The sequence below is a fragment of the Stigmatopora argus genome, chromosome 13 (genome assembly GCF_051989625.1).
Source record: "Stigmatopora argus isolate UIUO_Sarg chromosome 13, RoL_Sarg_1.0, whole genome shotgun sequence".
Classification (NCBI taxonomy): domain Eukaryota; kingdom Metazoa; phylum Chordata; class Actinopteri; order Syngnathiformes; family Syngnathidae; genus Stigmatopora; species Stigmatopora argus.
The window spans coordinates 3,472,998-3,500,709 of record NC_135399.1 but is presented as its reverse complement, the minus strand read 5'-3'; the positions used below and the strand labels follow the sequence as shown (position 1 = coordinate 3,500,709).

General features: G+C 41.2%; 2 protein-coding genes across 5 annotated transcripts; one reads left to right on the top strand and one right to left on the bottom strand.

Moving 5' to 3' along the window:
- Positions 1-763: 763 nt before the first annotated feature.
- vtcn1 (V-set domain containing T cell activation inhibitor 1) lies at positions 764-22,978 on the bottom strand. Of its 3 annotated transcripts, none has more exons than XM_077617302.1 (5): positions 22,756-22,978; positions 10,664-10,728; positions 5,579-5,938; positions 1,459-1,713; positions 764-1,363 (listed from the first exon to the last, which is right to left on the bottom strand). In XM_077617302.1, exons 2-5 carry the CDS (start codon positions 10,725-10,727, stop codon positions 1,254-1,256), a joined length of 789 nt encoding a protein of 262 aa, XP_077473428.1. In that variant the 5' UTR covers position 10,728; positions 22,756-22,978; the 3' UTR covers positions 764-1,253. The 3 variants fall into 3 exon arrangements, with proteins under 3 accessions (XP_077473428.1, XP_077473427.1, XP_077473426.1); XM_077617301.1 differs by lacking the exon at positions 22,756-22,978 and adding an exon at positions 22,365-22,571; XM_077617300.1 differs by lacking the exon at positions 22,756-22,978 and adding an exon at positions 10,945-11,120.
- On the top strand, positions 5,563-10,671 carry LOC144087033 (uncharacterized). Of its 2 annotated transcripts, XM_077617304.1 has the most exons (5): positions 5,563-5,737; positions 5,822-5,990; positions 6,086-6,311; positions 7,448-7,579; positions 7,667-10,671. In XM_077617304.1, exons 3-5 carry the CDS (start codon positions 6,278-6,280, stop codon positions 7,768-7,770), a joined length of 270 nt encoding a protein of 89 aa, XP_077473430.1. In that variant the 5' UTR covers positions 5,563-5,737; positions 5,822-5,990; positions 6,086-6,277; the 3' UTR covers positions 7,771-10,671. The 2 variants fall into 2 exon arrangements, with proteins under 2 accessions (XP_077473430.1, XP_077473429.1); XM_077617303.1 differs by having other exon boundaries at positions 7,448-10,671.
- Positions 22,979-27,712: the final 4,734 nt, after the last annotated feature.

Here is a 27,712-nt window from a genome sequence, read left to right as displayed (position 1 = left end):
AATGACCATTTTCCTTGTCCAATCGGTAACTTCTCTGTTGAGCACGTGACAACGTGCTTCTTTTTCAGTAGACTCAGTTAAGAGGCTTTTTTCTACAGTCCACGATCTTGGTTTCTCACACTCAAGTAACCATCAGTCCCTTCTTCTAAAGCAGGGAAGTCTCATCTCTCATCTCATGTCATCTTCTCCTGCTTTATCTGAAGTCGGGTCGCCGGGGCAGCAGCTTCAGCAGGGAAGATTCCAACTCTTCCGGGAGTCTCCCGAGCGTGTCCGAGGTCAGCCACGTGGCCTCCCACCCGGTGTGGGACGTGCCTGGAACACCTCCCGAGGGAGGCGTCCAGGGGACTCTTAGTGCCCCAAAAAAGGTAACTAGATTTTATTTCTGCACAAATTACACAAACATTCAAACTCTAGTAGAGTCTGTGGGCAATGATCTGAGATTGTCGTCTTGGTGAGATAAGATTCTTATTCACGAAACTTGTATGTTTGTGTCCACCCTTGCGTGTGTGTGCGTGTGAGAAACAGGTCGCTCTGAGTGAGCGCGAATGAACGGGCGTGGAAAGGAGGATCCCTTTCAAAACTATGGTGTGCAGGCCCTTAGTGGTTGGCAATTGCAATATTTGCAATATGGGACCATTGACGGTGATCGATATGGTTATTTTTTCCTCAAGATTGGCTTTGTTGAAGATTTTTGATCTTTCTGATAACAATTGATGATACAAAATTGAGAGGCTAATATAAAAATTATCAATGAAATTACATATTTTGATTTAATGATTTAATTTGTATGAAAGATGTGAGAAAAACAAGAACATTATATACGTATTAATCTCTTAAAATGAATAACAAACACACAAAATCTATCCGTGTTGAAAAGCAGGGGAACAAGAGGAAGCTAACAGTATGCAAGTAGTATCGCTAGTCCTGTAGTTGCTTGGAAGCAGTTCTCAATCTTGTCCTGTAAGTGGCCTTGATTTCTCTGATGCCACACCCTGGCAGCACAGTGAAGCCCCAGGTAAACTTGAACAGGTCCATGGAACAATGGGTATTAAATGACATCACAAGGAAGGGTGGGCAATCTGGCACACTCAAAATTCATCAGCTAAAATCATGCTGGCATTGATAAAATTATGCCCCCGCTAAAGGGAGACACTTGCTGGAAACAGTGGCTTTTATTTTCACACACCACTTTTACACACCAGAAGAAATACCAGATACCTTCTGCTGGGATGCACATAAACAAGAAAGTTGCATCAAGTTAAAGATGTAGCACAAATCACACACATTATTATTCTGAAATATGACGTGAGAAAGGTTGGCGCAGTGCTGTAGGTATAGTATGTTTCTTTGGTAACAACAGAGCCTGGGAAAAGAAAAATATGAACTTCAAATGTGTTAAGGTTTTGAAATGCAGTGGTCCAAAATACAACATGTTTGTTGTTTCACTGGGAAACTTACCTGATGTTACAATGGCCTCTGAGTTTGATGCCACCAAGTCGTTCTTTATCCTGCAGGTGTATGTGTCACTGGTATTGACTGACTGCAGTATGCTGATCACTTGAAATATCCCTGGAGAGCCCTCTATAATGTCCGTATTCCCCGGGAGGACGTTGCCGTCAGCATCTAGCCATGTTGCGTTGGGCCTGGGGAACCACCTGCTTGCATTAGCAGTCAGGACACCGCTTGATAATGTAAATGTGGGGGCTGTGAAGGCTTACAGGAGGTAAAAATAAACAATGTGTCAGTGTTCCTGACAAACTCAAACATTTTAGAATGCAAGTAGAAAATTTAAGAGTGCAAATGTTAATTAATTTGTGGAATATTTCCACTCCATACACTAATGTTATACACGATTTCCAAATTCCACTCATTTTCACACTATTCATGATACTTGAGCAGCTCATTTGTGTTCAGAAACGACTGGACTCATAGTATCTCACAAAAAGTGAGTACACCCCTCTTATTTCTGCAATTTTTATTAGATCTTTGGGAATGTCTAATGGCGAACCTGACACCAGGTGATTTCCACTGTGTCCGTAATTAGTTCCGTCCTCCTGTTACAAACAAATGTCTAATGGCGAACCTGACACACAGAGAAGGCAAATGTCTAATTGGTCCAGATTCTGGGCTAATTTTTAAGATTTTCACTTGGGGTATACTCACCTTTGCTGGCACAATTTTTCACATTCATTGCTGTGTTTTGAATTATTTTGAATTGCAGAAATCAGAGGGGTGTAGCTTTTCTTAGATATTGGGAGTGTCGAACAGTAGTTCACAAGCACCTAAAAATATTAAAAAATAAGAAGTAAATAAGTAGCCAGTTTTAAATGCAAGCAGCTGTAAAGGCACAGCCCTGGCCACAATAGAGCATTGGTATGTTGCGTGTGGTCGTATTTTGCAAAAAATGATAGCTGTTGTCAGGATTATTAGTTTCACATTATTATATATTTCCTTGCAATGAAGAATTTGCTTTGCTTTACTATTACACTTACTTTACACATTATTATTAGTTTCACATTATGTGTTTGCTTGCAACGAACTAAATACTTTGCTCCTGATAACCTTAGTTAGTCTAAACAAAGAGGAGCCATAACGGAGTGTAATCCTAAAGTTTTGCCTTTGCTAATAAACTTTACCACTGGAAGCCTAAACAAAAAGGATCCAGAAGGCCTTGCAGTTCTGCGAATCTTATCTGGGAACTGCACCTGCGTCCACCACAGACTCCACAAGACTTCCAGACCATCATCTGTTTTGAGTCTTGACCCATAGACGTCTCACTTGTGTTTCCACCCTTCCCCTTTAGAGTTGAGACGCACATTGTAACTAGGGTCTTTGAATTTAATATAACAACAGAAAAGACGTGTAAGGTCAGAACGGAGTTGGGAGGTTGCCTCAACGGCCGTTCTCTTCTTGATAGTGAAAATACCAGAAGACTGTCTTTCCTCTTATTTGTGCGTGCATTTGGGAATCCCTAACCTGTGTTTAGGATTGCCAACTTGAAAAACGTAATTCTCCCGTATTCAGAAACAAGTATGCGTCCCGTACTTCGCTTACAAGGTATGTTTTGTCGTGAATTATCATTAAACTTGAAAATACTTTTCCGTTTTGTGAATAGAAAAGAGAAAATGCATGAAAAGGCATTCCCTGCTTCTCCTGTTTTGTGACCAATGAGCAAAAAAATTATGAAAATGACAATACTACTCATCTTATTGGTCGACGTACTGTCGCTTGTAATGTTGATAATGGAAGATAACACAGTCTTTTGGAATGGGTAGGTGGCTAGGTAGGTAGGTAGGTCTTACTACACAAAATGTTCTGCTTTGGACATTAACCCTCACGAGTCCAATGATCAAGGCTGCGCAATCAATCAGGTGGCATCATTAAAGTGCTGTAGAAAGTAAACTAGTATTCCACACAGCAGTGTCAACATGAATCAAAAGTAGGCCTTCAAAGTCGCTCTCAGTTTTTATTTGGCACCACAAAAATGTAGATATGAATGTGTTATTTTGATGGTGGATTATGTCTTTATCCGTACATGTGTGCATACTGGAAAATCGAGGACACACATTCCAGGGACTGACTGTGTTACGTAAGTGTGGCGTCGTAGTTGTACCCAATTGCAGGGAAGCAATCACGGGGACAAAGACGTCGAGTGTTCTAACAAAACTTTAATACTTGAGGAAGGGGGGGATTCAAAAAAATAATAAAGACTTAGCAATAAATAACAAAATCAAACCTGACAAGGGGAAATGAAGAACATGGAGCATGGAAAGGAAACGTGGCATGAAGCGAACAAGGCAGACGATCCGACAATGACTAACAAACACACAGGGTTTGAATAGACAGACAAGGTTTGAAAACAAAGTACACGCAGCTGGTTGCGAGAGGAAGGGAAGCCCGGAGGGACACACGAGGCGAAAAGTAAACAAACTAACCAAAACCCCAACTAACCCTAACAGACTGCTTCACTGAATAAATACTGTTGTTCATGTATTTATTGGCCTATCTTAGTAATGTAATTGGTTATAGAGTAATAATAACATAGGGATAATGTTCTGAGGAAAATATACCAAGAAAGATACTTTGGGAAAGTTAATGAATTGAGGAAGACAGGTATTTATTTTATTTTTGTAGTTTTATTCTGGGTGGACTGGAGGGTGAGTCATTAGCATGACAGCCTCATAGTTCTGGGATGGAGGTTTCAATCCCCAGTTGGTTCCAACCTCTGTGGAGTTCACATGACATCCTTGGGCTTGGGTGGGTATTCACGAAATACTCCAGTTTCCTCCCACATCCCAAAAACATGCATCTTAGGGTGGTTGAACACTTTAAATTGCCCCAATGTATGAGGAGTGTGAGCGTGAATGGTCTTGCCCTGTGTTTGCCTGGCTACCAATTCAGAGTTTCTCCCGCACTGGTCCCCATAGTTAGCTGGGATAGGATAAGCGTTACGGAAAATGAATGAGTCTTATTCTATTGTTCTTTTTTTATATACCTTAAAATACATCTCTCATCTCATTTTCTAAACCGCTTTATCCTCATTGGGGTCACGGGGGGCGCTGGAGCCTATCCCGGCTGAATCGGTGGCCAGCCAATCGTAGGGCACAAGGAGACGGACAACCATGCACACTCACGCCTATACCTAGGGCAATTTAGAGTGTCCAATCAGCCTACCATGCATATCTTTGGAATGTGGGAGGAAACCAGAGTACCCCAGGGAACCCACGCAGGCCCAGGGAGAACATGCAAACTCCACACAGATGGACATGACCTGGATTTGAACCCAGGACCCCAGAGCTGTGAGGCTGACACGCTAACCACTCGCTCCACCAGGCCGCTTTAAAATACATTGCAATTATCTTCCATACCGCGCATCCTCGTAAGGGTTGTTGGTGTTGCCGGAGCCTATCCCTGCTGATTTAAAGACAGATTACAGCGCCCTAGACTAGTCGCTAGTCAGCCGTAGGACACGCAGAGAGACAACCAGTCATACTGCCACTAGTGGGAATCGAGCCCACGCCTGCCCGCAGCGAAGTCAGGCGAGTGAGCGTCTCCACCATGAGGTGGCTTAATAAATGCACATATTCATTTTATTTTTTCACTTTATTCTTAGATTTTTTTGCAAGATTATTAAGAATATTATTTCAATAGATTCATCAATCTTCTGTACTGCTTATTCTTCTCTTCATTTAATTAGTATAAGGGCAAAAACAAGTATAGTTTATTTTCCAATGTCTGATTTTTTCTGCAAATAAATCTTCAACAACTTTCAGATTTCATTTAATTTCATTAGGTAAAATGTAACCAGGTATATTAAATGTGTATGAAATAATGTAATAAATCGGCCAAAGGCTCTTGAATCAAACCGTGGAAGACTGTAATTTCAGCAAGTTTCATATCATTGTCAAAATAATCGATATTTTTTGTTTTGTTATGAAATTGGTTATTTACATTCTTGCTTTTGTTTGGAGTTCACAACACCAACAAGAAAAAGGTAAAACAGTCATTTTGCATTTGCAGGTTCTTGCTCTTTTATTATCAAAGCAAGCAGTGCAACTCGACAGTCAGCTTTTCCTACCTGCTGTCCTGAGCTTGATATTGACGTTCCCGCTGCCTCGTGAGTGGCTGAGCGAACATGTGTACTCGCCTGCATCGCGGAGTCGGACCCTCCGCAACAGCAGTGAAGCGTTTCCTTTAACCACAAGATCAGTAAAGATCTCCACCCTGCCATTGAACTGTGAGTCCTGCTCGCCGTTGCTCTCGGCACCATCTTCATAACGGTAAACGACTCCTGCCAGTGATTTTTTCCTCCATGTGACAGACACCTTTTCAAGTGTACTCTGCTCGCTGTCTTGGGGCAAGAAGCAGCTGAGTATATGGTCTTTACCAATATTGGCAACAGGAAGTCTGTTGAGGCTCTGCACCAGGGATAATTTACCTTTACAGACAAAAAAGAAACTTTCAATGACGCTACAGCAAAAGGGTACTGGGTGAGCTCATAAATATCACCGCAAAAATACTTGAGGAGTGCAATATTAAAGTTGCTTAATTAAAATGAATACTGCCTATTACTGCTTTCACCCAGCAAATATCTGTCACGAAGTACGGACGAGCTGGCATGAAAAAGGGAGATGGACCTAAATGCAGGGAACACAGAGCCCAGACAGCATGTTGATAACTCCATTCGGGAGGGGAGTGAATGGAAGATGGCTTTCACCAACCCACTGCGCTATTTTGAGTACCTAGTGTTGCCTTTTGGTCTCTGCAAGCACCAGCGATGTTCCAGGCCATCATAAATGATGTCCTCCGAGGTATGTTATGTTTGTATATCTAGACGACATTTTAGATTTTTCTTGCACTCTTACGGAACAAAAACAGCAAGTGCGCCAGGTGTTGCAATGCCTCCTGGAGAACTGCCTTTACGTAAAGCCCGAGAAGTTTCATGTCCGGCAGACCACCTTTCTCAGGTTTCTTGTTGACGACGGTCAAGTCAATGGCCCAGGCCTGGTGGAAGGAAGAGGCTACAGTGGTTTTTGGGATTCGCAAACTTCTATACGCGTTTTATTGGGGACTATAGTTGTATTGTCGCCCCCTCACAGCACTGACATCCACAAAGTCCCCGTTCCATTGGTCAGAATCAGCAGAAGCCTCATTAAGTGATCTCAAGTCCCAATTTACTGTATTTTCTCGCATATAAGCCACACCTTTAAAATTGCCTTTAAAATGGTTGAATTTTCCATTTTTTCATGCATAAGCCGCCCCCTGATTCACCATTTTCACCTCCATATTCATGGTTTTAATAGGAGTACAAATGGGTTACTTTAGCGGTAAAAATCTTAAGAAATATCATTGTTTGTGGTATTTCTGAGATACTGTATGAATCAAAAGAACATGATTATGGTCAATATCATAAGGAAGCTAATATGCTTGTCTTTGTAAATGTAAAATATCAAATTATTCAATTTGAAAAAAAGAAATAAGTCTATCTTGATGAGAAACTGATGCTTTTTAATGACAGAAATTAATTTTTTCTTACCAGAAGTTTCGGATGTTGTGGTGGCCAAAGTGATTCTAATGTCGAAATATCTCGATTTTTTTTCAATGGTTATAATTACTGCAGGGCGGTCCGGTGGAGCGAGTGGTTAGCGCGTCGGCCTCACAGCTCTTGGGTCCTGGATTCAAATCCAGGTCACGTCCTCCTGTGTAGAGTTTGCATGTTTTCCCCGGGCCTGCATGGGTAGTCTGGTTTCCTCCCACATTCCAAAAACATGCATGGTAGGCTGATTGGACACTTAAATTGCCCCTAGGTGTGGGTGTGAGTGTGCATGGTGCACAAGAACCTAGAATACATCAAGTCAGCCCAGAGGCTGAACCCTCGCCAAGCCAGGTGGACCAGGTTCCTTAGCTGCAGTTCTTAGATTTAATTTTATTGTGTCTTATGTTCCAGGTTCTATGAACGGGAAACCAATGCACTATCCCACGTTTTCCAAGGAGGAATCCACCAACATCCTAGCACCCTCCTGTGGACTGGCCTCGAGGCTGAAGTCCTGTGTGCCCAAGATTCGGAGCCTGATCCCAGGTACACAAAAGAAACTTTATGTCCTGACCTCGGTTCGCTACAGGGTACTGGAATGGGCCCACTCCTCACACCTGCTCTGCAACCCAGGAGTCACCCAAGGTGGCGGTGCTGCGCCAACGCTTCTGGTGGCCAACAATGAGGGAGGTCTCACGCTCATTTGTATCAGCCTGCCACGTCTGTGCCTGCAGTAAATCTTCCACCAAGCCAAGCTCTGGCCTACTTCTTAGCCGCCCTTGATCCTACATTGCTGTTGACTTCACGTCACAGGCCTCCCTACGTCTCGGGTCAACAAAGTCATTCTGACTATAGTTGACCGATTTTCCAAGGCTGTGCATTTCATCGCACTCTGCAAGCTCCCTTCAGCCCGTGAGACTGCGGACTTACTCGAGCAGCATGTGTTCCGTCTGCACGGAATACCTACAGACATTGTCTCAGACCGGGGTCCCCAATTCACCTCCCATGTCTGGTCTGCTTTCTGCTCAGCACTGAACGGTGAACCTTTCTTTTGGTTATCACCCTCAAACAAACGGACAATGTTAGCGGACTAACTATCAGCTGAAAGTTACACTCCGTTGCACCACCCATGCTCAGCCGACCACATGGAGCGACCAGCTGCCCTGGATCGAATACGCCCACAACTCTCACCCCAATGCCTCTTACAGTCTGTCAGATGTTCCCTGGAATACCAATCCCCCTTCTTCCCATCTCTGGAGGCAGAAATTGCTGTGCCGTCCGTCCAAGCACACCTTGCGGGTCTGGGACCAAGCCCGCGCTCCTTTACGACATATGAAATTGAATGAGTGATAAACCCATGCACTGTGCACCTCAAAATACTGACAGCCCTCCGCACCCATCCCACTTTCCATGTTTCCCAGGTCAAGCGGGTCCAGACGAGCACATCGTTGGGGCACTGCTTTCCCCTCCTGAGACGTCGGATGTTGGACCAAAATTTCCTTGCAGCCATTTGAAACTGCTTCTGACAGGGGACTCCGCCAGGCGCTCCCAGCAGACCTTCACGAAATGTTTGGGTCTCCCAGGCCACACGGGCATCTGGCACCACCATTGGAGCCAGTTCACCACCAGGTGGTGATTGGTTGACAGCTCCGCCCCTTTCTTTACCCGAGTGTCCAAGACATGCAGCCGCAGGATCTATGACATGACCACAAAGTCGATAATCGAACTGAGGCCTAGGTTTTCCTAGTGCCAAGTGCACATATGGACACCCCTATGCGTGAACATAGTGTTGATTATTTGTCAATCCACAACAAGTGGAGAGATCCAACAATAGAACACCACTCGGGTTCCACTCAGGGGGGCGTTCTTCCCAAACACTTCCCTCCAGGTCTCACTGTCATTGCCCACGTGAGCATTGAAGTCCCCCAGCAGAACGAGGGAGTCCCCCGAAGAAGCACTCTCCAGCACCCCTTCCAAGAACTCAGACAACTCTGAATTGTTGTCTGGTGCATCCGCACAAACAACAGTCAGATCCTGTCCCCCCCACTCGAAGACGTCCACCGAGGTAAACCCCAACATACAGGCACTGAGCCGGGAAATAAGTATGCCCACACTCGCTCCGCACCTCTCACCGTGAGCAACTCCAGAGTGGAAAAGCGGAGTGGTACCGGTACCCAAGCTTCGCGTAGAGGTGAGCTCGACTATGTCGAGATGGAATTTCTGAACCTCACGCGCTAGCTCAGGATCTTTCCCAACCAGAGAGGTGACATTCCACGTCCCAAAATCCAGTTTCTGCAGCTGGGGATCGGACCGCCAGCGATACCTCCTTTGGCTACCGCCCAACTGGCGACGTACCCGACCTTTTTGGCCCCTCTCACAGGTGGTGAGCCTATGTGTGAAGGGGAACCCATGTCGTCTCTTCGGGTTCTGCCCGGCCCGGCCACCAGGCGCTTGACATTGTGCCCCTACTCCAGGCCTGCCTCTAGAGTGGCCAAGGGAATACACTGTTTAATGTTTTTTTCTCATCATAAGAGGTCTTCTTTGTCTGGTCCTTCACCTCAGACCAGTTTCCCATGGGTGACCCTACCAGAAGCACAAGGCCCCAGACAACATAGCTCCAAGGATCACTGGGAAACACAAACCCCATCATTGGGGGGCAGTTTTGGTGTTGAGCCTGTTAAACGCAGGATTACATAAATACTAACAATAACAGAAAATGGAGTGGGGAATCAAATCATCAAGACCTCATTCAAGAAATTGCTTAGCAACACAAAACATTAACATGAAGTTTCTGAGTAAATTTACATTTCCTTAGGAAGAGTGTTTAAAATACTAGGATTACCGTAGAGTGGCAACCAAAACGTAATTTGTTTTTTAACCCACCAAGTAATGAAAGAAATTGAATCTCAAATAAATATTTAAAGTATCATTTAATTTGTATTTTTCGGAGAACGGGTAAATGGAAACAATGGATGAATCCAAGTGCAGAAAAGGTCCTGAAGAAAAAAAGTTTATTGCAAATTGCTAGAATGGCTCCCAGTAGGCCTATATATCAAAAACAACAGATGTCACCAACGAGTTGTGCTAAACTTTGCGACATTTACAAATCTTTAGTGCCACAGTGGAACACCGAAGTGTAGAAGCATAAATCCTGAGAATTAGCTAACATTATTATTATTTGAATAAATTATAAATGTATTAATTAATAATTTCTTTAGAAGTATTATGCTGTGTTAAGGAAAATGTCCTTTTAAATGTAAATTTAAAAATCACTGCTTGTTCCACAGGTGATGAAATAATGTAAAATATTAGGAGGTACATCATTTAAATGTGGCCTTTATTTAAAAAGAAATATTAAAACCAAAAAGTAGACATTGATTTCATTATATTGTGTCAACCCTTCAGCTCTACCACAATCCCCCAATTCTCAAAGAGCACTGATAACATTTTGATATATTAGTGAATGAAAAAAACAACAACAAAAAACACGAATGCTCAAATGTATTTCAGAGATATGTATAACTAAAATTATGTTTTCACAATGGATTTGAATTGTAATTACATTGTATTGCGTGTATATAAACATATGTAGTAAACTTTGTCTGACTTGGTTAATCTTAAAAGTTTTACCTGAAAGTGTCAAGGACAGGATGAGGATGATAAATGCTGAGAAGACAACTATAAGCGTGACCATGCTAAACAAACACACACAGATATACACACATTTAGCCTTCATTCAAGTATAAGAGCTTACATTTTGATTTAGTCATCATTTTTCATTAATGGATAATAGTAATTCATTCTAACATTGTCTTCAAATGGCTGTACTATTGATGATAGTGCAAATGATTAATGATAACTATACAACTAATTATAACTTATTTTACACAAAAAAAGGTTTCTTTGCTTACATGTAGAAGATGATTTGTCCTAGTGAAGCCATGAATGCTCACACTTCTTTTAGTTCTTCAAGTCAAAAAATGTGTTAAATTTACTTGTGCAGATTGACTCACTCACATGTGCACACACACTAACAGTCCTAAAAACACGGTGAGTCAATATTACATTAAGGCGTATGCTACTGCTCATTTGGCATATGAAAATAAAGTTACTGTCAAGGAAAGGTTTCTCCAACATTACTCAAACATGTACGTATTTTAGATTCATTGAAGAAGCTAAATTGTCCAAAGGTCTATGAATAAGAATGGCTGCTCATTTGGCTTATCAAAAATAAAGTTACCATCAAGGAAAGGTTTTCTCCTATTTTACTAAAACATGTATTTTATATTCATTGATGAAACTAAATTGTCCGAAGGTCTATGAATAAGAATGGCTGGAAACCAGTTCTTTACAGAACAGCCAAAATTATTGGCCTGTGAAATGTCTATTTTTTGGGGGACAGCTCGTATATCCAAGTCACTCCCACCCTGCCTTTGGCAGATACTAACCTGACAGGTTATGGAGAGCAAGATTACCTCCCACACCCACACCCAACGGTTTTATTATTTTCAAATAAGTTAGTTTTTCAATTGCTATACTTGCTTAGAGAGTCGAGAGGCATAAATGTAAGATATTTACCATTCAGTAGGTGCCCGAGAGCTGATATTAATGGAGCCAGAGATGTGTCTGTGTTTCATTTTAGGCACTCTCTCTTGCTCACCTGCGCCGTGTTATTGTGATTCAGCCTCCGGGTGGACGAATGGTAAAATATTCCTATAAAGGTTTTATTCAGGATTTTAAACCAATTTCAATTTTGTATTCCAACTAGTCACACGTTAAATCAATGAGTCTCAACTGACTTCCAAGTCAAATGTCCTTTGCCAGAAAACTTAAAAAAATATTTTTATTGCACAATTTAAAAAAGTATGGACCTATTTTGAGTCTTAATAATTTATTTTTATTACTCTTGGACAATATTCAATCATTTAATTAGTGTGTATAAACATGCAGGGTCATGTATTTCTGTCAACCCTTACAGAAACAGCACCATACAGGTAGAGCTTTGTGCCTTTGGCCGGACTGGCCACGCTACAGACCAACACAGCCTCCGAGGCACCTGGCTGTTTTGGGTCTCAGATAAATTATTTTTCATCCAACCAGTCATCTTGTATGGGTGTTTTTGGGAATCCTCCGACCACAAACGTAACGCTTCCAGCAGTTCTACACAATCAGTTTCTCAATTCAAGCAGATGAAGTTAAAAAAATGCTTGTGTTGTGACTTATGCAAAAGAGCAAGCTATCACTTGCAAGGAAGCCAATTGCAAGGAACTTTATACCAATTTATTTATCCATGTTTTATTAATTCATTTAATTAAATGATTTATTAATTCATTCCTTCAGTTATTCATTTACTCATCAGTTATTCATTTAATTATATAATTTATTAATTCATCCATTCATTCATTAATGTATTCATATAATTAAATAATTTATTAATTCATTCATTTCATTTATTTATTTATTTTTATGAGGACAACACAGGGGTGGCCCGGCGGATGAGTGGTTAGCGTGTCGGCCTCACAGTTCTGGGGTCCTGGGTTCAAATCCAGGATGGTCCAAGTGTGTGGAGTTTGCATGTTCTCCTCGGGCCTGCGTGGATTTTCCCCAGGTACTCCGGTTTCCTCCCACATTCCAGGCTAGTTGGACAATCTAAATTGTCCCTAGGTATGAGTGTGAGCATGAATGGTTTGTCTTCCCATGCCCTGTGATTGGCTGACCACCAATTCAGTGTCACCCGCCTCGTACCCAGAGTCAGCTGGGATGGGCTCCATGCTTTTGATATATGGGAGGAAACCGGAGTACCCAGACAAAACTCACATGCAAACTCAACGCATTGAGGACAGACCTGGGATCGAACCGACGACCCCAGAACTGTGAGGATAATGAGCTACCCACTTGGTTACCGGTAAAACAGCAAAAAAATCCAATTTAGTTTTTTCCATTTTGGATTTTTATTTTTATTTAAGTTTAGAGGTACGCACATATGAGGAAGTTTTATTTTCATCTGCATGTGCTTGTGAGAATCTCCTATTAATAAACTAAAAACTACGAGGTTAAATCTTCCTGTTCGAGGTAAGCAATTATTAATGTTAATAATTAATGTTATTTAGCTTGAGGGCTACAAAGCCAACATTTACTCTATATTGCTATGCTTGTTACTGTTCCTTATATTCACATGCCAGGCAGGTTTTCGGCACGTCTTAACACTTCAATACAAGTCTTGCCAGTATCAGATCATTTGGCCTCGATCATTGTAACGAGACCATTCGTAAAATTGATAAAGCACAAACTAAACTTGAGTAAATAAAAGAAATGTACTTTTTTCATCGATGACAAATCATTTTCACAAGTCTCAAAGAAATGTTAGTCTTTTGTTCCTGCACCAACGGCAGAGGTTCTGTCTCCTCTTTAGTATTTATGCTTTTCTCTGGACAAACTTTGAGCCTCCTCAAACCGGCAAAGAAGTTTTTCACCTGTCCAATGCACTTTCTATATGGGAGTGGCGCGTCTAGAGGCAAGACTTCCGAGGAATGGAGGGATTCCTGAGGTTCTAGAGGACTTGAGGTTGAATTACACACCACTTTTTTTTTCATTTTAGAAACTTTAGTTCTTTTCAGGTCTTTTGAGATCATCTGCTTTTGCATCTTCCTCAATTCAGGAGTGGTAGAAGCACAACATTTTGGTGGAGAAGTTTTAGTGTTTTCTTTGATATTTGACCGAGCCTCTGTAAACTCCTCTGTGTCCTCATATCTTGAAGCCTCAAAACGCTGGTCTTGAACAGGGTGTTCATACTCTGATTCAGATCCATTTGGTTTGACTTTGGAGCTTTGATGTCTTGACAAGACGCCTGTCAAGTCACCCAGTGTCTCTGCAGGCTGATAAGCACTGTACAGGCCTGCCATGAAGCTTTCAGGTTCTTCCTCTGCAACACATGACATTGTGTCACTCTGGTCTCCTAGGAGATTTGTAACATTTGACATATTCATCCTCTGTTTTTATCACTAATTAATTTATCTAATAAAAGCCTCAAATATAGTGCCAAAACATGTTTATAGAGCAGTACTCACCCATGATCTTTCTGGTGGTTTGTTGAAGGCGACTCTTGCATTCTGAAAGTCTTATGTGAGAATCCTGTTCTTGTTCTAATAGAGTTGTGTCCTGTCCTTGTGTGGACACTTTGTTTACTTTCATTAATTCCACACGTTCTTCCAGTTCATTAAGCAGGGCCTGAAATAAGGTGCTGGAGCAGGTTTTTATCGCGTCATTGAAGTACATTTCCAGAAGTTGCGACAATGGTATTTTAAGTGTTTGTGGTAAATGACTCGGGGACTTTGATGACACTTCGGGTGGCTGTTCAGCAATGCCATTATTGTCTATGTGAAAACTTTCAGAAGTGGAGAAGCTGGTAGCCTCAGTGATGAGTTGTTGACTGTTTTTCTCCAAATATACTTGGCCAGAGAAAGATGATTGAGAATCACTATTAAGTTCTAGAGTTGAATCGTTGCGGTCTTCAAGGCATGTATACACTTCTCTATTCTGGTCTAGATATGGAGATCTTATAGAGCATTTTGATGACACCTTTTCTCTTAGTATGACTCCTTGGTCATCATTATCATCACCATTATCAACACCTAACTGAACTAATTCATGACACGACATGTCATCATTGGAACTCGCTGAAGAATACCTATCCTGTCCTGAGGATACATGTGTTGAATCCTTTTGGAAAGCCAGCGATACTTCAGATGATCCTCCACTGTTGTCCTGCCATGGTGAAGAGCTCAAGGATTTTGGTCCAACAATATCCTCAAATAATTGGTCATCATTAACTTCAATGAAATCTGAATGGGGTGGGGTTTTGTCTACTTTGTGCTCCTTGAGTGGTGATATACTAAAGGATTTTGCTGATTTTCTTTCATCTTTTCTTTCATCCAAGTCGTTATCAAGATCCATAAAAGTTACTTCTTGCATGGAAATCAAGGATGGACTTCCTTTTCCTTTCTGTTCTGCTGCTGGACTTGTGGATTTTGATGGTTCATCTTCAACCACATCATTATAAAAATCCAAATTATGCTGACAGGGTGAGTTTAGATCTTCTCTTACATTCTTATAGTGTTCTTCTTTTGGTGATTGTCTAAAATATTCTGACGGTTCCTCTTCATTCATGTCATAGGCAAGCTCCATGAATCCCAACACCTGACTCGTTGGGGAAGAGGGTGGCGTTGCTTCCCTATAATGATCAACCCCAGATGACAGACTCAAAATATTTAATGGTTTCTCTTTATCCACATCATCAACATCGAAAGAATGCTGCCCAGGAGTGGTAGAGGGGGATGTTTCATTACTGTATTGCAAACTTCTTGGTGATAGAGTCGATAATTGGTATTGTTTCTGTTCTTTCACATCGCTTTTAAGATATAGAGAATCCTGACCAGTAGGTGCAGAGAGGGGGTACCCAGTTGTATCATATTGCTCACCTCCAGATGATGGACTCAATGATCTAGATTTTTTCCCTTCATACACATCACTGTTTAAATCCAAACAATCCTGACCAGTAGAGGGAGTCATATGGTCACTATATTGGTCTCTCATAGGTAATAACTTGCAGTGTTTTGATGCACCAAGCTCACTGTCAACATCAAAAGAGCCATTCTCAGGCGAGGCATAGAATTTCGTTGCATAACAATGTTGATCACTTGTATGTGATAAACTCAATGCTTTTGATGGTTCATTTTCATCCACATCACTTTCAAAATCCAGAAAATCTTGACCAGTATGGGCAAAGGGTGATGTTGCATCATTATGTTGCTCATCTATAGGTGATAGACTCAAAACTTCTGATATTTTTCCTTTAGTAAGTGAGGTAGAGCGTGGTGTTGCATCAATGTATTCATTGTTTTCAGGTGAGAGACTCAAAGCTTTAGATGGTTCCTGTTCATCCACATCACTTTCAAAATCCAGAAGTTCCTCACCAGTAGGGACTGAGGGCAATGTTGCACCACTATATTGCTCATCTCTCTGTGTAAAACTTGAGGATTCTGATATTTCTCCTTTAATATGAGATGGAGAGGACCATGTTGCATCAGCGTATTCGTTGTGTCTAGGTGTTAGACTCAAATGTTTACATATTTCCTGTTCATCCACATCACTTTCAAAATCCAGAAGTTCCTCACCTGTAGGGGCAAGGGGCAATGTTACATCACTATATTGCTCATCTCTTGGTGATAGGCTCAAGAATGGGGTTATTCTTCTACCAGGAGAGGTGGGGGAGGGTGTTGCATCAATGTATTCACCATTTCTAGATGTTGGACTCAATGATATAAATGGTTCCTGCTCACCCACATCACTATCAATATCCAGAAGATCCTGACCAGGAGAAGTTGAAGGTGGTCTAGCAACACGGTCTTGCTCACTTATAGGTAAAAGGCAGATGCATTTTGCTGTTTTCTGATCATCAACATCACTGTCAATATCACTGTCAACATCACTGTCAACAAAAGAGCCATGCCCAGGATAGGTTGAGTGTGGCAGTGAATCATAATGTTGCTTATCTTTTGCTGTTTGACTCGAATATTTTGATTCTTCTACAACCACATCACTGTCAAAATTCAGTGTATAAGGGCCCTGACCAGAAGAAATAGCGGATGTTGTTTTATCCCGATATTGCTCATCTCTTTGAGAAACAATTAATATTGTTCGTTTCTCATCATCCAGGTCACTATTAAACTCTACAGTATCTGACTTTTTACAACCAAATGTTGAGGATTGTGTTGTCTGCCTATACTGATGCTCTTTTGGCGAAATAGAGAGTTTCTCTTGCTCAAGATCACTATCAACATCTAGAGGATCACACCCCTGAAAATAAGTGTTTAAGGGTGGTGTTGTTTCTCCATGCTGATCCTTTGTTGATAACAAACTCAATGATTTAGTTTGTCTCTCTTCTTCCAGATAACTATTTAACTTCACAGGTCTTAAATCCCGAGAAGCAGAGATATGGTGTAAGGCTCCCTCCCCATATTGCTCCTCTTCTGGTGATGGAATCAATAGCTTCCTTCCATCCAAATCAATCTTCGAAAGTTCAGAGGGTGATATTGTCTTTCCACATTGCTCTACTCTTGGCGATGGGCTGAAGGATTTGGATAGATTTTTCTCTGAGTAGTTATCAATCTGCACATGATCTATTTCCTGATAAGGGGAGTCCAACCGCATTGAATGCTCCTTTACTACCTTTTCTTCTGGCTTGACTGCCTCGCTATCTAATTCTTGACTAATGGAGCTACAGGATGACTTTCTAGCACCCAAGCTGTTACTTGAACATGTGGAGGTAGAGCTGCCTCCTTTTCCTGAGCTTTCTGGGGTCAAAATGAGATTGTTGGACCATTCTCTACAGTATTCATTTGGGGATAGTTTGCACATCAATAATTCCACATTATCCTCAGGAAACAAGTCCTGAGTAAAAGATGCCGGTGATACAACTCCATTTGGCTCGTGTGGTCCATATTGTATGGACTCAATGTAATGAACAAATCCCTCAAAGATGGTTGCGCTGACTGACTTAATTGCAGCATGAACTTCACCGTCCAAGTACACTGAGCTAACGGAGGAACCAGAAGAGCTGTCTCGTTTTAATGTTAGTGGGCTTGATGCTCTTAGTAGATTGAGGTCATTTTCAGCACATGGGTGCATTAGCTCCTGAAGTGGAGAAGATTGCATGACTTTTTCATCAGATGGGACACTGATCTACAACATGACCCAATTCTTGTCTATTGATTACACCCTGAGGGGATATAGAAGTGCTTGCTTCAGGATAACTTACATAATCTGTGCATTTTGAGGATTCTTGTGCGTGGTTACTATTCGAATAATCATTTTTCTTTTGCCTCTAAAGACCCAGTCCCTTTTTGTTCCTCAGTTTTCTGTTCATGCCATCCACCAACCCAGAGAAAGGTGAATCAGACTTTTCATTAGTTTCTGTTGAGCTGTTGTCTGACTCAATCTTGCTGTCTAAAAAGTTAGGAAAATTAAATCTATCATCCTACTGTATTAAGGTAAACATTTCCGCACATGCAAATTACTATTTTGTGTGTAGATGGTTTATAACATAAGCCTTCATTACCAACTGTGAGCTTTATAATCTCTAAACACAGCCTTCAATGAGTAAAGATGCCTCCTATGGTGACCAAACTAAAGCCTTTATTACTTAAATTACATATGCTTTAATGATATCATTAGTATTACATCATCAGATTGTGAGGAACAGGGTCGCTGTCACATGACTCTAAAGTAGTGACTCGCGGGTAACCGAGCTTCAAATAATAATTTGTATTTTATTTTTTTTAAGATAGATGTGTTTTTACAGATATCGATGTAAGTATACCGTATTTTCACACCTATAGGGCGCACTTAAAAGTATAATTTTTTTCTTTAAAATGGACGCTGGACCCAATCAGTCGGTGTGCGCCTTGTGTTTACAAATGCCCCTTACCGCTTAACTGATTTCATTTCTTACCGACACCCTACTTATTGGGGTCAACCCAGCGGACGTTCATATTCTCGTGGTCAAATAAGCAGACCCTAAAAATAGGCCGCCCGCGCACTCCAAGCATTACGGTAAATCCATTTATAACATCCCAGACGAGTGTTGAGGCAGTTTGAGTTTGATTTATTTAATAAGGCACAGCACATTTTAATGAACATATTCATATTCATCTTAATGAACACATATGTAAATGTGTAAGATTGTAGCCGGGGGCTGATTTCCATTTTTAGTCCCTTGTGTAGGTTGAAGAAAAATGATGAGACACACACACACATGCATGCACACACGCATGCACACACGCATACACATACACATACACACACACACACACGCACGTTTGGAATTTTTGTCATTCATTCATTTTCTGAACCACTTTATCCTCACTAGGGTTAGCGGGGCGTGCTGGAATCCATCCCAGCTGACTCCGGGCCACAGGCGGCGGACACCCTGAATCGGTGGCCAGCCGATCGCAGGGCACAAAGAGAAGGACAACCATTCACTTTAATTTAAAGTGTCCAAACAGCCTACCATGCATGTCTTTGGAATGTGGAAGGAAATCAAAGTATCCAGAGAAAACCCACGCAGGGCCGGGGAGAACATGCAAACTCCACACAGGTGGATGTGACCTGGTTTTGAACCCAGGACCCCAGAGCTGTGAGGCCGATGCGCTAACCACTCGCTCCAACGGGCCGCTCTCCAACAAAAATGTCATATGCATAACAGGAACATTGTACAAAAACTAGCTCAACAGCGCCCCTTAATCTTTAAAAATGGGCTCCCTTGCCCCCTCTAATCTTTGAAAATGGCCTCCCTTATACAGTTTTTTTTTAACACAGCTTTGTCATTTGGTGAGTCAATAGCTTCGAGCTGCCTAGGCTCAGGTTTTGGCACGTGTCTGACTTGCCAGAGCTGCGGCTTGCGTGGGGGATGCTTGGGCCTGTTTAGCACTGCTTGCAGTTCTAGTTTGTATATTTGTTTGTGCGTGCTTATGCATTAACACATCAGTGCTGTGAGAGCATTGCTGTTGTTTCTCAAAATCTGCATTGGTGGAGGTGTGTGTGTGTATGGGGACAGAGTGGGTTGAGTTCACTGGTGTAAAGAGAGCCTAGACATTTTCATTATCAACAAAGGTGGCCAAATTGAATCATCTGGCAAGCATCTTTATCTGTCCAACATGAAAGGATCGATTTAACAAGCTTATGGTAGGCGAGGCTGTCGGCGTCACAATTATGATCGTGATGAGAGCCTAATGATTGTTAAAAGACACATCGCATGTTAAAAAAAATTAGTATTGCGCTGGGCACATTGTGATGTTGCGGTACAAATTAGACATTCTTCAGGCCTGACGGAACTCAACATAATGGATCAAATCTTACTCTCAGGCGATCTACCAATAGTACTTTGGCGATCGACTGGTAGATCGCGATCGATATTATGAGCACCCTGCCCTTGTACATTTCTTTTTAACAAGAGTCGCATTCAAAAGACTTGCAAAGCAGTTTCTTCCAATCCAACAATAACATTAATGAAGGTAAAAATATCTGTCAAACCTTTATCTTGACTTTGTGTGTAATGCATTGCAGGCTGATAATTTTACTCTGCATCTCAATGGACATGTCCAGGCTAAACTCTCTGTGGGGGGATATGTTGTGGGTATGGAAGATGAATGAATGAATTAATGATAATTTTCAACTTTTTGATATTGAGTGATTTTATTTTAGAAAGGTAGAGTGTAGATGAAACAAAATAAAGCTTTTAAGTGATTCAATAGTCTATCTGTAATTATAAAACAAAATTTAAACATCTAATTTCAGCCAAACCTTGTAGCAGCTCCATCATCCGTCAAACATGCTTTGTCCAGTTACATGTTGAGAGAGAGAAAAAAACCTTTTAAGGATGTCCGACTCAGATTTTCTTCACATTTTATTTGTCTTAAGTTTCTAATTAAGTAAATGTGTTTTTCATTGAAACCTGTGTAGTTTGGTTAAGGGCTACACCCTCTTGCCATGGAGCAACACTAAAGAAAATGCTCCCGTTCTTGATGATGGGTTCAGACACAAAGGTCACTTTAATGAGCACGCTGCCTACGCTGATGCTGAAACCGTCCTGCAAGGAATGGTGCAGAGACCACATTGTATGGGACTTCAACTCTATTCATTGAGTGAGTGTGGATAAGTATGTGTGAATACTACAGGGGCGTCCTGGTCCATCAGGTGGGCACCATGACCTTTTACTTACTGCTTACGAGCCTGGCCTTTCCCATGACAGTCAAGAGACTGAATTTATCTAAGCTTGTTGATTTGAACTTGTTTTTATTCTATTATTCATTTACACTTTATTGTGTGTCTATTTCTTTTTTATGTGGATTCAATTTATGAATTCATGCACGAACAAGCCATGCATCTACTGAAGTACCTAATATATCCTTGCATTATGCTACATAACGCTAATGGCAGCTGCCAGGTGGGGAAGTGGTTCACTTGCCTAACTTCGGTGCGTGCAGGCGCGGGCTAGATTCCTGCTGGTGGCATGGTTGTGAGTGCGAATGGTCATCTGTTTCTCTGTATGCCCTACAGCTGACTGTCGACCAGTCTAAAAAATGGACATCATTAAGAAAGGGCGGTCAACTCCGAAGCTAGCAAGCCTGTTACAGCCGGGAAAATGGTGTGTGCGGCACTTTCAGTGCGCTAACTTAGCTCCACAAGCAAATAGTATATTGTTGTTTTGATTTAAAGCCATTTTCAAAACGGACTATGCCAGAAATATGACAGGACAGGCTCGACTTTCATCATTAGCTTCGATGGCGATAGGAAAGAAGGAAGAAAGAAAGGAGGATGGATATTGTGTACAGTTAAAAAGGATTTTTGGTGAGTAAAATATGGCTATATTCCTAAATAATATTTCAATTGTGGGCCCGGTTCTCATATCTGAAAAGCTCCAGTGTTTGTATTTAAGCTCCAGTGTTTGTATTTAATCACTAAATGCTGCTAGGATGTGGATTTTATCCCAGTTTAATTTTTGCCATTTCGCCATTGACGTCCATCGCTGTCTTTTCCCGAGGAAATCACCCCCCTGGCCTGGTTGTAATGTCTCAAAAGCTCCAGTATTTGTATTCAGTCAATAAATGCTGCTAGGAAGTGGATTTGACCTAATTTTAGTGCATTTTTTGTCATTTCACGTATGGATGTATCGACGTTCATCGCTGTCTTTTTACCGTGGAAATGATACTCCGGGCCCGGTTCTGATGTCTAAAAATCTCCAGTATTTGTATTTAATCAATAAATGCTGTTTTCGGCTGGATTTTACCCCATTTTCGGGCAATGTTTGCCCGTACGCCATTGACGTTTATCGCTGTCTTTTCCCGGGAAAATCGTCCCCCTGGCCTGGTTTTAATGTGTGAAAAGCACCAGTATTTGTATTTAATCATGAAATGCTTCTAGGAAGTGGATTTTACCCCATTTTTGTGCATTGATTTATTGATTATTTTTTATGTGTCACAGCTCTAGCTGCAGTAGAGGTTTTATAGCTATAAAATAGTTTTTGAGGGTTGGATTGATACATTGAAGGCGCTACGAGAAAATGCACGGATGTAGACTGAATGAACAGCACAAAAACTTTTTTTCATTCATTCATCAGTGCATTTTCAAAGCTGTTACTCCTCATTCGGTTAATGGGGTACTGCACTCTATCCCAGCTGAATTTATTTATATACTATAGTGGTAAAATATTCACATAAATGGACAATTTTTAATCTTCACAAATTTTTGGAATGCAAGAGGAATGTTCTTGTACCTGGAAAAATGAGGATCGCCAAACGTTGACAAGCTAACCACATCACCATTACATCCTTGAAATGGGAACAAAAGATTTACTTTCAGTCAAGTTATTTACTCTTTCGCTGCCAGGCGGCCGAATGGTTAGTCGTTAGTGCGTCGGTCTCATAGTTTTGTTGAGGATTCGATCCTAAGTCCGTTCTCTTTATGTGGAGTTAGTCTGTTCTTGTCCGTCTCCTTGTGCCCTGCGATCGGATGGCCACCGATTCAGGGTGTCCCCTGCCTCTGGCCCGGAGTCAGCTGGGATAGGCTCCAGCACCCCCACGACCCTAATGAAGATAAAGCGGTTAAGAAAACGAATGAATGAATGAACATGACTTGAAAAGATATCAGGTGAAAACGGCTCTTACATGAGAGCAAATCTAGCACCTTGCACTTAACGCAAACGGCCAGCAGGGGGAGATGCTGGCCTGAGCTGTACACCAGTCCTGCAGTCAAGTTGTCCAATGGCTACTTAAAGCTTCAAACACTATCATTATCATTAGGAAGGAAAGAAAAAGACACACACCCCCACCATAATGATATCATTATCTCTTGAATGATATAGGCAGTGCTTGTAGCTTTACATATTGCTTCAGTTTCTTAAAAAAGAAGGAAAAAAACAGCTCAAATTTGTGTGCTAACAAAAGGAGTAGTTTTTATCTATTTTATTCCTTTGTAATGATAAATACTTCCCATGCTGCTCACTGACACGTGTGCTCCTCATGGGATTGGCACGATGGTCCATTAAATATTGTATCAGTTTGGGAGTTGTTACTGCACTAAAAATGGTGCTCAGCTATTTTGCCAAATGATCCTGAGAGGAAACTCTTGGCAAAAGAACTTTTCGTGCCACTTTGCAAGAGTGGTATGATAGGAAGCTTTGTGAACTTGGCCCTCAATGCCCTTACCAGAGCCATTGAAGCCCTGCAGACCCTCAATCGGAAAATGAAAAGGCATTGGCCTTACTTTTAAACTTGCTTTGCTCATCATTATTAGCATCATATTTGCCTGCAATGAAGTAAAATAGGAAACATGCTAAATGCATTAATATAAATGCTAGCAAGTGCCAGGAGTGTGACTGACAGATGGCTCAGACAGACCTACAGAATCCTAGCACTCACAGAACAAGCAGAATAAAAAGCCTTATTTCATTTACCTACAAATGCCACACACTGTAGAAAGGAGATAGCTTGTATCTGAACCTTTAACCTCAAAACTGAGGTAGATGCAAGGGAAATATAAATATAAATAGTGTTTTACTAATTTAACTTCATTTTCACCAATGTTCCTTCTAAACCGCGCCTGCGCAATCGTGCACGACTCTCGTGTTCTCCGTGCACAGTAACCAAATCCAGCACACAAAATAAAATAACCTGAATTGTAAAAAAAAAACTACATTTTTTTGTGCCATTTTGCAACGCAACTCAGAACGGCAACCTGTCGCGGACAAATGACAAGAAACAGCAATTATGGATAAAACTATGACTAACACTGTCCAGCCAGTGTGTAGCTGTCGGTGAGGCAGTGTTCCCATTTATGTGTTCCATTGATATTTTTGTGTATTGTGTTCATACAATGTTTTGAGGTATATGTGAATTTTGTTCCTTTTCTTTCTATATATTTCATAATGTAAACCATGTAGTGCAATTATGATCTTAGAAATGATGTCAGGACATGAAAGAGTGGTCATGACATCAGGACATGAAAGAATGGTCATGTCACCAACAGAGAGGCCTGTTGGGAAGGATGCGCTTTGTTCAGACTTGTAACAATTGAAAGAGGACGCGTGCAACAATTTGGTTAAGGCTTAGCACAGACATGTCCAAAGTCCGGCCCCCGGGCCAATTGCGGCCCGTGGACAAATTTTTACCGGCCCGCGGCCTCTATCATGAATTTTTTTTTTTTTTTTTTTTTTTTTTTTTTTTTATATCATGAAATCAATAATATGCGGCCCGCCAGCACTGTTGACCACAGTATAAAATACGTGTACAAAAAGCTATTTTTCATATTTTTCATTTCACCAGAAGATGGCAGTAGCCCTGTGGCCGCACTCTGGCCGCCGTGACCCTTGACCTTGCGTGATCGTTTCAGCCCAGCCCATTTCTAACATGGCGTCTGTAAACAAAAAAAGGAAAGTTGACCGCGAGGGCCGCCGCTTCCAGGACAAGTGGAAATTTGAGTATTTTTTCACTGAAATACGAAACAACTGTGTCTGCCTAATTTGCCAAGAGACTGGCTGTTTTCAAGGAATTCAACATCAAGAGGCACTACCAGACGAAACATGCTAGCTACGACAAGCTAACTGGGAACAAACGCGGTGAAAAAGTGAAGCAACTGGAAGCTGTTTTAACGGCACAGCAAAGCTTTTTCACAAGAGTCCGTGAGTCAAATGAAAATGCCACAAAGGCAAGCTACGAAGTGGCAACGCTGATTGCAAAGCACTGCAAACCTTTCACTGAGGGTGAATTTATTAAAGACTGTGTAATGAAAATGGTTGAGAAAATTTGTCCCGCGAAGAAGCAAGAGTTTGCCAATATTTGCCTGGCTCGTAATACTGTGGTACGGAGAATTGAAGACGTTTCATTAGATATTAAGAGACAGTTAGAGGCAAAAGGAACTGAGTTTGACTTTTTCTCGTTAGCGTGCGGTGAAAGCACGGATGCGTCCGACACCGCTCAGTTACTGATCTTTTTAAGAGGAGTGGACAATGACATGAACGTGAGTGAAGAGCTTCTGAACCTCCAGAGTCTGAAGGGCCAAACAAGAGGAACGGATTTATTTGTTTCTGTTTGTTCCACCGTAAAAAAACCATAACGGTCAAATTTCCATGGTTAGTTACTACTACTACATTCAAAGAATGTCAGGCTAAATAGTCGGCCCCCACACATTTTCACCTTACCAAATCTGGCCCTCTTTGCAAAAAGTTTGGACACCCCTGGCTTAGCAGCTCCTAATTCAAGTCAGAAATGGCACACGGTAAGAAAATTGTAGTTTTTGTCTATTTATTTATAAGAGATTCCTTTGTTGTAATTCTTTCTAGATTAGATAACATTATTCATCCTATTATCCTATAAATATATATATGTATGTATATATATATATATATATATATATATATATATATATATATATATATATATATATATATATATATATATACATATACATATATATACATACATACATACATACATACATACATACATACATACATACATACATACATACATACATACATACATACATACATACACATAGATGCACTTTTGTTGTAAATAACAAAATTGTGCTGTAATATTTACCATGGGGCAAATAAGTGTTTAGTCAACCACCAATTGTGCAAGTTCTCCTGCTTGAAAAGATTAGAGAGGCCTGTAATTGTCAACATGTGATGGAATAATGATTAAAACCTTTTGAATCATTATTAGTAATATTTAATTAAAATAGGAAAACATCTTTCAACATAACTGCTTACAACTTCGAAGGAGAATCGCTCCCAACGTGGCTTCGTTCGCAAGAGCATTCTGACGAGCGGCATACTCTTCGGTCCATTTAACGGCACATAACCAAAACATTCAAAGGTAATCTGATTTAAACAATTGCATAAGCAAAAACAACTGTCTCAACTGTTTTGAACGATTGTATAAGCTTAACCGAATAACATCATGAAGGTTATAAAAACAACTGTCACAACAATCTGTTTTTATCGGAACACCTGCGTAAGAATTTGCACAATAAGCAAAACAACGGCATTAGAATTTGCACCAGTAAGCATAATAATTTCTTTATAAGGTAAACAGAGCAAAGCAGTTTAAGAGTCCTTGTAGATCCTGGAACTTGTCCTGTTCAGTTCATAGTTATGAAAACAATTGACTGGCCCCGACAGGAAGACTGGGGGAAAGTGCACTCAGTCCAAACAGTATGGCACAATTTAAATTATAGCTTCATTACCTATTAATTCCAAATGAACATATAGTAACATCCCAGAATGAACCCAACATTCCCCCCTTTTTATTATATGTTCGTTATTAATTTTATGGCAACTCCAAGAAGAGAGGGATATCTCCGTTGGCTGTTTTAATTTTACCCGCTTAGGCCCTACTCGTTCGGCAGGTCTGAAAAGCAGAAAACAAAATCATTTTCGCCAATCCATCCTCGGAATTACCATGCTCCTGAAATTCACTGCTTCCCTCAGTACGTCTCCTCAACAGAGGATATAATTCATGCAATTTAGAATTTGTAGGGGCAATCGCAGTGGTTATAAGTCGGCTTATCAAGGATCTTAAGCAGGGAATAATACAACACCCACATAATGTCAAAATCGTAGCAAAAAGGGCTACGGAAAATGTAACAGATTAGGCCAAATCATTATTAGTATGGCCTTATCCCACAAATCTGTCAAGCGGATAATAATTCTACTCCAGGATGCTTTTTCATCTTGCGGTTTAGGGTCTGCAGGCCATCGTTGGCCCTGGTGTGGGACCCAGTGGGGGGCGTGTTGTTGAGTGCAACATTTTCAAACATTGCATACGCCCCCTGCTCCTTCAAGAAGCATTTCAACCGCTGCACGATCCTGGAACGCCATCAGACTAGTGGCTGCCAGTTGTTCCTTTATCGCCACAAATCCCTGTTCAGTATAATTTCCAAGTTTTTGGACATTGTAATGCAGGTAATTTATCCGATCAACATTTTTGTTTGGAGTAATTAAAAGAAAAATAGACTCCCAACCTGCTGCGATCTGATTAGCCAACTTATACTCATCTGGTACGCCCCGGGGATGCCAATCGCATCAATGTATGTTGGATCTCCCTCTCTCCATACCGATCGACGCCGTCGGGAGGGACCCACCATCATACTGGATTTCAGCCAATTGTATCTCCTTCACTGTAGATGGAAAAACAGACACTGGTAAAAGCAGTGACCCCAAGGCACAAAGTCCTGCCACGTTTCAGCAGGAGTCGTATAATTTATTTCCACCCCACCACCATCATAGGTCAGAATGTGGTACCAGGGTGTAGTCGGTTTTAGGACGTGGGTACACCACGTCTCATTTATGGCCTCCAGCTTCAGACCATGCCCTGTAAGGTTTTTAAGCAGGTAAAATGATCTTGGAACAGGGTATACATTATTTCAAATCTCACACTTTGGCTTACATCTTCTCCTTTACACAATCAGGGGTAATTTGCGCGGGTACTACTCTTAAGAGAGGTCGGCCCCCTACATGTTATACAGGTTTGATTTATAATAACTGCATTTTCCATCAACAATAACCAATTATTTCTTACCGCCTCCCGTTTTTGGAGTGGATTTGTGTGCAACCTCGTA